The sequence below is a fragment of the Platichthys flesus genome, chromosome 17 (genome assembly GCF_949316205.1).
Source record: "Platichthys flesus chromosome 17, fPlaFle2.1, whole genome shotgun sequence".
Classification (NCBI taxonomy): Eukaryota; Metazoa; Chordata; class Actinopteri; order Pleuronectiformes; family Pleuronectidae; genus Platichthys; species Platichthys flesus.
In genome coordinates, this window is record NC_084961.1 from 10,249,323 (window position 1) to 10,262,318 (window position 12,996).

Sequence of the window (12,996 nt, forward strand, 5' to 3'; positions counted from 1 at the left end):
ATGAAGATGAGCTTCCAGATGACTATGCATATCTTTGTTTTCTTCTGGAATAGAGTCTGTCCATCTTTCGCTCTCCCTCTCTCTCTCTCTCTACCTCCTCTCCTCTCCTAATCCCAGGTCCACGGTGTCGCCACAAAACGCTGGGGCTTGAGTTCACGTTAAAGCAGCTCTTCAATTACAGGAGGAGAGAGGGGGACTGGGAGGGGATGTAAATAGATGAATATATAAACGCACCAGTTCGTTTTTTTCTCGCATCAAGCACAACAACAGCATGCAGTGAACCAACAAGCCTGTGGAAGTAAGCTGCAATAGCCCCTCAGCTGCTTCTTCTGCTGCAAACACACAGACACACACGGATACACACACACACAGACAACTTGATAGCTCGAAAAGCAGACCCCCCCACACACACACACGCACACCCCTCACCCCCCACGCCAATGAAGTATCAGACGGTTTCACTGCAAATCCACGCGTGCATGTCAGGAGGGGACCAGCGCCCAAATCATCCACTTCGCAAAGTAGCAGAAAAAGACGAGGCGGTGGTGGAGAGAGGAGGAAACACGCAGCTGTGTGTGTGTCTGTGGGGCTGTGTGTGTCTGTATGTGTGCGTGTGTGTGCGTGGCTACAGAGGAAACACTGGGGATCACTGAGGGAAGGCACAGCGAGTCCCCAAAAACACACTAACACACCTACACACAAATACACACACGCGCGCGCGCACACAATCGTGTATCCTCCACATGAGCTGAAACACACCGAGCAACAACATCCCTGCAGGAGAAATCACATGCGGACACAAACCTGGAGAGGCGCGGACACTTCTGCCACTGACGCGCGGAGGTCCGGAGTTTCTGTCTGTCTGTGTGTGTGTGTTGTAAGAGACAGAGAGTGTGTGTCACTCAGCGGTGTTTTCTCTCTCTCCCTCCCTCCCTCTCTCGCTCTCTCGCTCTCTCTCCCTCTCTCTCCTCGGTGGTGGTGGAGATAGCGCTGATGTTTCCACTTCCTCTTTTCTTCTGCCGTCTGCTGGCTGCTGCCTCTGTGGTGCCACACCGAGGACGCATGGCTGATGACTGGGAGGGCGCAGAGCTGCACCATGGACCCGTGTGTGTGTGTGTGTGTATGTGTATGTGTGAGGAGATTGTCTCCAAATCGAAACGTGTCCACAAGCCTCGGACTTACACAATCGACCAATTGCTCCCCAAACTTTACTCCGACACTCCTATCCAATAACTTTTGGACTGTAAACAGATGCACACACATGCAGACAAATTTGTAAGCTATAATAAAACAATACAAATATAAAATAAAAAATATCAAAAGAGTCCTGTACTGACAGCAGATCATGTCATGTCATTACAAATAAACATAAATGATGTCCACAATCGGGGTGATTCTTACCTCTATATTGTTCTTTCTTCTCCTCCTCTACTTTGCGGTGAATGAATTGTGCACCTGATGAATTTTTTTGATTCATCTTTGACTCTAACCGCAGTCTATCACCGCAGCGTGTAAGTCAGGGACACACCTGAAATAAAGTGGATTCCCTTGGTCTGACGTTTTTCGATCACATCTTAATAACACACCTCATTAGCTTCACACTACAAACCCTATGGGGGGGCTGTTTTTTGAGAGAAGATTCAAGATTCACTCACTAGACTGGCACTCAGTAGAGCTCAACAGAGCCGTATAAGTTCATCTCTGATCCATGCAGCTTCCTTCTACCAAGTTGTAGTTGAAGTGTTTATCAAAAGCAGCAAAATGACACGGACACACACGATGATTTGTCCATCGTCTTATACTGATTAGTTCCTCGTATGCTCAACAGGCGGTGTGGCCAAGTCGGTAAAGGGCAATATCCTGAACTCATTTAATTAAAGATAAAAACAGGAAAACATTAAATAAAAAACAAATTAAAATAAAATGGGCTTCTGCGCAGGTTGTGCGCACTGGGCTTCTACGCAGGTTGTGCGCAGTAGGCTTCTGCGCAGGTTGTGCGCACTGGGGTTCTGCGCAGGATGTGCAAGTAATTTAAATAAAAAATTGTAATATTTAATTTAATATTTAATTTTTCATCATAATTTTTCGGTGCTGGTTCAGGGGTAAATGATGCTGGTCTTCACAGGTGACTGACCTATGCAAGCCTGTAGCCGCCACCCCCCACAGGAGATTATGTGCTTGTGTGTGTTCGTGGCAACGGCGCTTTCCGGTTCTTCCCGTCACTACGCTGCCGGTGCGAACAGCCCAAGTATTTAACATGGGCGAGGAGAGGAGGCGGAGCGCTTTTCACAGCGCTTCTACCTCCGGTGCGTCCCCGGGGTTAGAGGATGATGGTGGGACGTTAATGTATTGTTTTACATTGCATGTGTCACGTCATGATAAATCTGTCTCCTATGTCGCCTGTACCAGGAGCCGCCCCTGGTTACCTTGGCTCGCTGTCTGGCCGGTAACCAGCCGTCCGGACCGCTCCGTGAATAAGGAGGAGGAGATGTTTCTTTACTTGGAATGCGGCCACTTTATTTCTCGGATATTCAGCAGGAGCAACGCTCGCATCACCTCTAGGTGGTCCGTCACTTCTCGTAATACACACACTTTTAGCGTCTTTTCCCACAACACCCAGGTGCACTACGTCAAGCACTACAAACTTTCCTTAAAGGGGCAGGCCCTACCTGCAACACAACAGCTCTCGGTCTCATATACAGATGGAAAGAGAAAGCAGAGGGATTTGTACACACTGTCTGATAAAGATTCCGACAGTAAAGGCAAGGGGTAGTGATGGATAAGGTTTTCTTTAACAAGTTAAGTCTTTCATTCTCACTTTTCATCTTAAAACTATGAAATGAACTGAACTATGAACTAGTTCAGAATTTAAGTGGTGAACTATGAACGTGAACTATTCATGTTTACTTGTATGAACTGAACTTTGAAATAGTTCATGAGAGCTGGGAACTTGCACAACACTGCAAATGTTCCTGTTCATTAGAACAAATGGGCACTGAGCTCCCCTAGTGGGCAGCGCCATTGCCTACACTGTCTCAACTGATGTTGATTGATACATGAACGGGATTTATGATAGAATATCTCTGAGCAAACAAACAATTGAGGATGAGCAGCTTTCTCCGATGGCTGCCTCCAATCTTGCAGGAGGCGAAGGAACAGGAACAGTGGTTTCAATAATTCATGGTTATTGAACTGTCTCGGCCCTTCACACAAACACACAGCCAAGGACACACACCGAGAGAGTCTGTAGGAACTAATTATGTCTGTCTACTGTTGCCTTATGTTGGGAACCGTTCTAACGTAGCTCAACACAACACAGCAGCTTCATTAGATTTCACTTATAAAGAACAGACTATAGGACGACATCACATACGACAGCAGCTCTGAGCCACATGAGGCCTCCTCCCTTTAATTTAGTCAGTGATTCCCGGCTGTTTCTTATATCAAACCCAGAGTGTGTGTGTGTGTGTGTGTGTGTGTGTGTGTGTTTGACAGTGAAACAGAGAGAGAATAGTGTTCCATGTCTCCACTCAGCAGGAGCAGCAGGAGGAGGATTAATACAGGAGCCCTGTCCCTCCTAATAAATAATCTGGAGCGGCACATCCAACATACACCTCCCTTCCTCCCTCCCTCTGTGAAAAGCACAGGATGCACAGCCCCGACGGTTTAAATGACTGTTTGTGTGCCCGACTAAATTATTAATTTGAGTGTGTAAATGGGCTGTGAGGACAAACAGGATGGGGACGAAAATAACAGAAAACAAACCAATGCGTTAATCGAAATGGAGCAGCTGTAGAAGAGAGTTAATCCTGAGTTCTAATTGTTTCTTCTTAGAGAAAACTAGCAAAACAACTCGTCTGTTTCGCAGTTCTTCTTGCTGTCACTCAGTAACAGTGACTCTTGGGTCCGTGGCTCCAGCGTCAGAGGGGGTCGAGGCGACATCAGAGCACTCACACACCATGTAATCCTTTCATATGAGACAGCAAAGAGAGAGTGGAGTGGGTTTGTTAAGCCAGGCCATATGGCATCATGCAGGCTCACAAAGCAGCATCACATTCTTCTTATCATGCAAGGTCAAACCTTAGATCGGGTTCTTTTACATACGCACAGCGCTTGCTACTTTTACCTGCTTGTGTAACCCACTTGAATTTAGACACATCCTGTTACACAACCTCTGGCTGAACCATTTGCACATCTGGTGTGAAGATGATACCACACAACCAGAATAGAAACACTGCACTGCATTAGTAGGCCTCCAACTCCCACTGCAGTTTCAGTCTACATACATCCCCCCCCCCCCCCCCCCCCCCGACTTTTGACCACGGAAATCTAATCATATAAGCTTTGAGTCCAACTGACAGCTGATAAAAAATGTGAAGACATTTCCCAAAGGCAGATATGAAATGGTGGTTCAAGAGGACAAAACCATGTTTTGTGAGGCCACTGTGAACTTGACCCTTGCCCCCCCCCCCCCAGATCTAATCAGTCTCTGAGTCTATGTAAAGATTTGTGCCAAATTTCAAAGGATTCTCTTGAGTTGTTCTCAAGTTATCGTGGTCACAAGGCCACAAATGTGCTCTATGGGACTGCAGTGACCTTGACCTGCGACCCTTGACCACCAATATCATATCCATTTATCATTCAGTCCACCTCAACATTTAGACTAAATTTAAGGAAATTCTGAGGTATCCTCGTTTCTGCGCATTTCTCATTTGGCAAACCTCATTCACAAAATTAAAAGCAGCCCGCTGGGTTTAACAGATTTAAATATCAAAGTTATCTGCACACACACCGAGCCCCCGCTCCTATCGGCACAATCAGTCTGGAACTTACTGCGACCTGTCCCTTGTCCTAGAAGACAGACTGCTTCAATAAAGACTGAGCTGAACAAACAGGGAGGCTGTACGTGGCACAGCCTCCCTCTGAGCTGCTCCTGTGACTGGATCTCATCTGGGGAGATTCATTGTTCTACTCAGACAGAGAGAGAGAGAGAGAAAGAGAGAGAGAGACATGTCAACGTGGAACAGACGGTCTCAATAGAGCCGGTCCAAGCTGCAGATAAAGGATGGGCAGAGCTGCCAAAACAAGGAGAAGAGGAGAGAGGGATGAGAGAATGAAGAAAATGATGCTCTCCATCAGAACTCTAATGCTTCCACGGCTGCGTAATCTGTCACTCTCTGATGGAATTGTAATTGCTACACAAACACACACACTCCCCGAGGCGTTTTGAGCAGCTCAGGAAGCCTAAGACGCAAATCTAAATGGATATCTGGTTTGCTTTTTCCCCGTGGGTCTACTGTAATTGTCTCTCTATCAGGGTCATTAGGAAGAGGGAATGTTTCTGGTTCATTTCCGCAGGGACTCTCCTCGAAATGTGCTGCTCGTGACGGAGAGTGGCCCCACACTTCCTCAAATGTGAGCTGAAGATCGAGCTTCTGTGTGAAGTGGCTGCTGGTCTCAGCCAACTCCTAATGCAAGTGTGGCCAGAGAAACACGACCTGACGTGGGCATGTTACAGACTGGGAAAGGAGACTCGCTGCAGTGTCCTCCGGCCGCTAATGGGACAAGATGAAAAGGAAAAAATGTTATTCGTACGCTCTGGGAAGGTCAACCCGGGGCTAGGCTGTGTACTTTTTTAATGATCAGGCTTATTGTGTGTGGAGCTTTGCCGCACTATCCTCTCTCAAGATCTCGTTGTCACCGACATGAAAGACGGCGTCATGCCCATTAAGTCAGGGCCAATATGATAAACAGCTTTGTTTTTGCAGCTCAGAGTTGGATAAACAACGGAGGGGAAGAAAAAAATAGCCGTCTTTATTCTCAGAATCAGGGAACACATTCACAAACATTCCTTCCCCATCTCTGTGGCTTTTCAGAAAAAAAAAAAAAGCAAATAAGCATATTCCAACCTCAAATTATTCCAAATATTTATGTCCAGTCACAGACATTCAAACATTCTGGCTTGTGGGCAAACAAACTCGAACTGTACTCCAATTCCGTTTTTTTCCACCTCAGTGTTAAATATACTCTACAATCAAAGTATTATACACCAGCAGGTAATAAAAAAAAGAAAAATCTGTTAATGACAAACTATTTGCTGACATGCGACTGTGTCTTATTAGGCCCCATTAAAGAACATTAACTCTTACACCAGAGGGCTAAATTCATATCACTGTAGATTCATTACCCACACAGTTCATTCTTTTGACACACATATGCACCGAGGCACACATACACACGCGGGAAACCGAAGCAGCTACTGAAGCAGCTATTCCATACGACCCGCTGCTGTTTGATCTAACATGACACGAGAGTATGCGAGTGCAAGTCGTCACCCTGGAGCAAATCAGACGGCTGGGGAAAGTCATGCGCGGTGGATAATACGGTTTCAGATTTTTCTCCCTGCAGAGAAAAGGCTTCAGGACGTCTCCAGAGAGCAGCTCGTACTCTGCAGTACACGCTTCACTACCGTGCAACATCTACCTTCCGCTGCTACTTCACTCACAGGCTCTACTTTTAAAACAAGTAATTCATGAGCAGTCGTTCTAATAACACTTAATCTGAAGCATCACTGGTTTTCGAAGACTTGTGCTTTCGCTTGCTCTTTTTCTTCTTCTTGTCTTTCTTCTTTTTGTCCTTCCCCTTGTTCCGCTTCTTGGTGCGATGGTCGTCAGAGGAGGACGAGGAAGTGGAGGAGGAAGAAGAAGAAGAAGAGGAAGAGGAGGAGGAGGAGGAGCTGTCTGTATCGGAGGAGGAAGAGGAGGAGGAGGTGGTGTCCTGGAGCAGCTGCTGCAGCTGCTGGATCCTAGAAACAGGAAGGACATGGGAGGAGAGGAGGAGAGATTAGTAGTGCAGGAGGACAAAAAACAAACGATGCAGACTCGGATTCCCGGGGTTTGGCAAGCATGTTGAGTGCCCTTGAGCAAGTCACTGTCTTTGTCCCGGTGCCGACGTTTTCCAGACTGGGTGACACATGTCTACTAATGTCGTGTATCTCCAATAACGGTGGCTGTCAGCTCTGCAGGTGTGGAGGCTTTTCAAAGCACATGGAGATAAGGAGGTCATCCTGTCACTTAAATATGAGGCTGGAGCTCAGATGGGTTTTTTCAATTTCTGTTCCAACACTTACCAACAAAGAAGGAGCAACCATTGCTGCAGGTTACTTTAACCTTAACAAAAGGAGACAAGCTTATAATGGAGGACTGAAACATCACTACAACGGGGACGAGGCACCACAAGGAAGAAATAAAGTGTTGCTGTTGGAGAACATGCCCTTTAATTATTTTAGACAAGTGAGCGCCAACATCTCAGAAAAGTAAAGTTTTTGGAGACATTCAGAAACGTAAGTATTCAGCCCTGAGAAAAGCTTCTTGTGTAATGTCCAGGCCTCATTACAGTGGGTGAGATCACACGGAGCAGAGTGATCATCTGAACGCCTGGGACGTCACGCTACTCCTCAAAGTGTCCTCGAGTGAAGTACATCATAAAAGCACACTGTGTCACACAACCCCGGCTTTTTCAAGACAAATTCTGTCTTTCAGCTTCAAGGCTTTTGTTTCCTTGAATGAACTCTTAGAATAAAAGTTTAAATTCCTCTGTAGTGTCGGCGCTCAGTCTGACACCTTCATCGGGCATCAAATTCACACAAAAGTGTAAAATCTCCAATGTCTGACACAACCTCCCAGTGTTCGAGAACTAAAATTATGTTGTTGGCCTTCTCTTATTGTGGTTTGAATCTATGACTGTCCAGACTTCTAAGATGTTTAATAAAGTCTTTGATCAAAAGGTATTTACTGCATTTTGCCATAATTACTATGCGAGCTATGGCCAAAAGCAAGTTTTTTACAAGGTCACAGTGACATTTAACCTTTAATCACCAAATTCTAACAGGATCCTCCTTGAATACAAGTGTCCCAGATGTAGAAAAATACCCTGAAGAACAACAAAGGATGGAACACCGATAGATCCTAATGACCTTGACATTTGACTGTCAATATCGAACCATCTTTGAGTCCAATTGAGAGCTTGAGTCTAATTTGAAGAACTCCTCTCATGGCCTTCCTAGGACTTGTGTTCACAGGAAAGGGACGATTTAGCTTCTGAGTCACAGCCGTCGCCGGCACAGAAGCTTGAAAATGCATAAAATATTTCGTGCAATATAATCCACTGAGGAGGCCCACTGAAGACTGGCCGTCAAATGTTTTTCCTCAATGAGCCCTTTGTGATAAAGCTGCCATCTCAAGCAATACTTAAAACCAAATGGAAATGAGAGAAATTGTAACACAAGGCAGGGGTCGGTATGATTCACTTTCATTTCAAGGAGACTGAGGTTTATATAACCCTTGCAGTCATTCATAAAATCACACAGAAGCTGTGAATGTGGCTGCCCGGCATGTGAACACACACACACACACACACATAGCAACGAGCCCTCACCACCAACAGACCTTGAATTCAAACATCGTGGGGTCAAACACTATTTGCTAGAAACTGGCACAGAGATCCAGCCCCCGGAGGGAATTTTCCAAATTCAGGGAAATGAAAGAAAGGGGCGTAATCACTTAAGAACGCTTACACACACACACAAAAAAGGAAGAATGGATGTACCTGGTTTCTTTTTCATTCCTTTTGTTTTCCCGAATGATGTCGTACATTGGGTCTTCATGGGCCTAAAGGAATAAAACAATCGGTCATTAGCTTTGAAGAAAGGAAATGAAAATCATATCAGAGTTAAAGAGTTTTAAATACTCACGTTAGATCAAGGAAATTATCTAAACACATGAGAGTATAATATCAAGTCAGCACTTTTAAAGACCTCCTTACTATGTAAGCTGGGCAAATATAAAACAGTGGCATTTATGTTAATCATTGCAGAGGCTTTGTGATCCCGCAGTGTGCGTTGTTCCATTTCAGGCCCATTGGAACAGCTTGTGCCCACATGTTCCTCAGTATAAACTAAAAGTGCCCCAACCCTGTTGTTAACCTCCGACCAGGTCAGGACTCAAGTCTCACCTCGCAATACCCGGCGAGGTGAGTTTAACCATGTTTTGGACATTGTGTCTAAATAACTATCAGTGGGCCCTTTTCCTGAAGAGCGAGCGAACTCACCACTCGGAACTGCTCCAGCTTCTGGTTGCCTTTGATGAAGAAAGGACACTCCTTGTCTCCCGTCCTGTGACCGTAACGCTTGCATCTCCAGCCTGAGAAAAAACGAAGCAAACATCAATGGGTCTTCCCAAAGAAAATAGGATAACTGATATGTCAGGTTCAAGGCTGCAGGTTTATACCTTAATGACTGTACCAGCTCCTTCTGAATCTTTGAGTTAAATCTCATGACCTTCTTTTGCAAGCATAGTACATACAGTTCGACCATACTGTAAAAAGCACTGGAAAAAAGCCAGTTAGTGAACCTAGTGTTACAGTAATATGTTTTTCAGGCTTCTTATTGAGTAGTTTTCCTCTTTAATCAACACAAAAATATTCCTTCTGAGTTATTAAGTGTGATTCTTAATCTCGACCGAATTCACTTGGAGTAACACACTCAAACATTCTGCTCATGTAGAGAGATGTGTTGCAACATGTACAAATCAATATCAAGGCCAGACCATCTCTAATTCAGAGTCTTCATTGAGAAGAGGTTTCACAGTGGTTCAATGTTCTAGACTTGGAGTGGAGCTGTGGAGCTGCCATGAACTACGTGAGTCCTTGCAAAGTGAGACCAGACAAATTAGGTTTATCCTGCAGAGGTAGCTGTGTGTGAAACTGTCTACCCAGTTCTTTTTATGCCCATTTCATTTACATTGAGGTCTTAAAAACGTTCCTTTAAACAGGATGACATATTCAAACATTTCCTCAAAGGATGGCAGAGCGACTCATGCTCAGATTATGCAGAACAAATGTCAGCTTGTGGACAGGCCTGGTGTGTGTGTGGTGTGTGTGCGTGTGTGTGTGTGTGACTTCTCAAGTCCCTGGCTGTTCACACTGTATGAAAATGAGTGGGATGAAGGAATGAATGGACTCTGACTATAATGACAGTCTTTGACCAAAAGGGACAGAAGGTGATCCCCACAGCTCCATTATTAATCTCTAGTCCGTCATGTTCGTCATCAAGTCCGCTGCCCACTCATGATACTTTTATGCTTTTATTATAACTAATAATAATCTTTATATAAACACAGGATACCTTCCACAGTCTGCTTACTGACCGGCAAGCTCCTGTTTTTTCGCTCCTGCAGATGGTTGGTCACCTGCCATTCAGACTAATGTCCATCTGTCTTTAAACCACTCAGCAGGTTTGATACTATGACTAACGGTAAAGTAGGAAAATAAAGTTTTGTGGAATGTGTTATGGGGACTGTAATAAACACATTACATTTCCTGTAAAAGAAGAACAAGCAGCTGCACGCCTGCCCACTGTTTACATTTGTCTGTTGCTCTACATCACACGTTTTGCTGCTCTGTTTCTGTGACCGCTCTACCCATTTGCTTAGTCTGGTGTCCTTGTGATGCCAGGCTACCATCAAGAGGTTGTTGATTTAAAGAACCTGTGTGGGGGATTTAGTGGCATCTAGTGGTGAGGACACCTAAGCAACCAGCTGAAAACCCCTCATCTGTTCATATGTTGGCTGTCCGGTAAAATAAAAGGTGAGGGGTATTCAGCTGCAACATGACACTTCACCACTAGATATCACCAAATCCTACACACTGAGCATTTAAGGCCTTTAGTAATTAAGTGAGCTGAGCAACACTTGTCTTGAAGTAGGTGTACACATGATTTAACGAAAAGAGATCATCTGACACTACAATTAGTAAACAAGTATTAAAGAAAACAAAAAAACAAAAAAAACAAAAGAGAGCTGAAGTGAGACATTGACTACTGTGATGCACCTTTTTCTCGCTGTACACCCCCTGTTGGGATGAAACAGATCTGCATCCTGACTAATATTCTTGCATTTGACTAATCTGCTTCATTGAAAGATGAGGGTTTTTGAGAAATCCAGTTCAGGACTGACTCGCACAGACCAAAGTATATTTTTTTTATATAATCTGACTATGTGTCTGATAACTAGGTCTGTGTGTATGTGCGTGTAAGAGCATGCAAGAGAAAGAGAGTTTGCTGAATGTGTCGACGCTGTGCCTTCATCTACTCTCAAGAAAGATTGAAATCATCATGTGGTTGTCAGTGTTGATATTGTGGCCACAGGTAAATCAACGTATGGCTGCTGAGAAGAGAATAAATATATTTGAATAATTATTAAACGGCAGCGTGACGGACGAGTTCAGCGGAGTGGGCGATCCTTCATATGTGGCTCAGGACACATTAGTGAAAAGAATGTGCTCCTGTGCGTTCGAGACCACGTAAAAAAGTGGTCTGAGTGATCGGGTGTCAGGACGCCTTCAGGTGGGGTCAGATCTGCACTCAGTGCTGATCAATGTACTCACACTGCATCACCTTCACCTCCTTCCCCAGAGGCATCCACAGACCCCGGGTGGGGGCGCTTGCCAGGAAGGTCCTGGCGTCTTCATTTCCTGGTTCAGCAGGAATACAGTCCTCTGGCTTCTCATCGTTCTCCTGCAACAGAGACAGAGACTGACTGACATGTGGCCATGAAGTGTTTCCACCGAGTTCCACACAACCTGAGACTCTCACGTCATCTGCACGTCCATCAGCTGCTGTGTCAACGTTACCTTTATGAGTCCTGGGGGGGGTTTCTCGTAGCTGCAAGAACAAAAGTTGATTGTCACAGCAGAAACATTCATTTGAAACTTATAACACAGAAGATGAATCAGCTTTACACATAAAAACATGACTTTAGGGTCAAATGATCCTGGACGTGAGACACAAACAGTTAAAAAAATTGAAGTCACATATTTATAATTCATGTCTAAGTTGACAGGCCGGAGCAGTGACGCTCTGACTGACATTACTCACAATGTCTCCACGTGCTTCAGCTTCTTGACTTGTTGGGTGAGCTTTTTCGAGTGTGTCTTGAGTTTCTCCAGATCCTGTTTGGAGGACTTGTGTCTCTTGTGCTCTCGTCTCTCCTCCTTCTCTCTCGCTCGCTTCCTATCCGACATCGTCTCGATAACGACGAACCGTTCGCCCGGAAAACCATTCACTCAGAACTAAAGCTGCATGAAGGGATCATGGTTTCCATTTGCGACTCGTTAAGGAACCCCGGCTAACATGCTTAGCAGCGGCTAACTAGCAAACATTGCTGTACTGCTGCAGTACTTCCTGTGCATCCGGGTTGGTTAGTTAAAGTCCAGCGCCACCTGCAGCACAAGGTAAGCAACACACAATGTGCTGTACTACTGTCGATTGGATTTGGTTGTATTAATTATAATATATTTAATATTATTTTATTAAATGAAGTTATATTTAATTAACAATATATACAAAGAATCTTGGGTACTGATTATACCAATAATAATAAGGAAACATATACAATCAATTCAAGATAGATTGAATTTCAAGCAATAATCAGTTAAAAGAAGCAATAATAAAACAAAGAATATAAAAGAAAAGAAAATAACAAAAAAACACCTAATTAAAAGAGAGTAATTATACATATATGTGTATGTATTATTAGGTGAATCAAGCCATTTAAAAGAGGATAAATTGCCAGGAAGTCTGACCACCTCCTCAGTTTGTTCCATAGCATGGGCATCCTAACAGAAAAGGCACTGCCACCGCTCCTCAGTATATACAGTACCTTGTGGAAAACCGAGCAAATCCTTGGATGAGGGCCTAGGGTCGCCCACCAGATATACAGTATGTTCTTATGCCAAACATCTTTCTTTGTATTATCTTCTGGTATGTCAATTATTGTTTCTCAGTTGAGGGCTGGGCAGGTAAGCTGAAGATCAGCTTTACTTAACCCTGCAGCTATGTTCATGGGTATTTTATATGCATAACTGCATAGATAAGGATATGAATTATGCAGGCACATAGCAGTAAGTTTAAAGCACTTGTATCAGAGGCACATGAAGTAA

At 44.4% G+C, this 12,996-nt stretch overlaps 2 protein-coding genes across 2 annotated transcripts in view; both read right to left on the bottom strand.

The window, feature by feature from the left end:
* elmo1 (engulfment and cell motility 1 (ced-12 homolog, C. elegans)) overlaps nt 1-1,018 on the bottom strand; it is a 107,642-nt gene extending 106,624 nt beyond the window's left edge. Inside the window, exon 1 of the mRNA XM_062409205.1 lies at nt 805-1,018. The gene's annotated coding sequence lies outside the window, so the exon portion shown is untranslated. The remainder of the gene's footprint in view (nt 1-804) is intronic.
* A 4,771-nt stretch (nt 1,019-5,789) lies between these two features.
* Nucleotides 5,790-12,241, bottom strand: rp9 (RP9 pre-mRNA splicing factor). The gene is made up of 6 exons (XM_062409207.1): nt 11,933-12,241; nt 11,689-11,719; nt 11,443-11,572; nt 9,109-9,200; nt 8,608-8,669; nt 5,790-6,805 (listed from the first exon to the last, which is right to left on the bottom strand). Exons 1-6 carry the CDS (start codon nt 12,076-12,078, stop codon nt 6,556-6,558), a joined length of 711 nt encoding a protein of 236 aa, XP_062265191.1. The 5' UTR covers nt 12,079-12,241; the 3' UTR covers nt 5,790-6,555.
* Between the last annotated feature and the right edge of the window lie 755 nt (nt 12,242-12,996).

What these genes read in the sequence shown, in the direction of transcription:
- rp9 (XM_062409207.1), bottom strand. Translation starts at nt 12,078, where the DNA reads ATGTCGGATAGGAAGCGAGCGAGAGAGAAGGAGGAGAGACGAGAGCAC. An exon ending in AGCTGGAGCAGTTCCGAGTG is followed by an intron (nt 8,670 to 9,108) that starts GTGAGTTCGCTC and finishes TTATTCCTTTAG; the next exon opens with GCCCATGAAGACCCAATGTA. An exon ending in AGGAATGAAAAAGAAACCAG is followed by an intron (nt 6,806 to 8,607) that starts GTACATCCATTC and finishes TCCTGTTTCTAG; the next exon opens with GATCCAGCAGCTGCAGCAGC.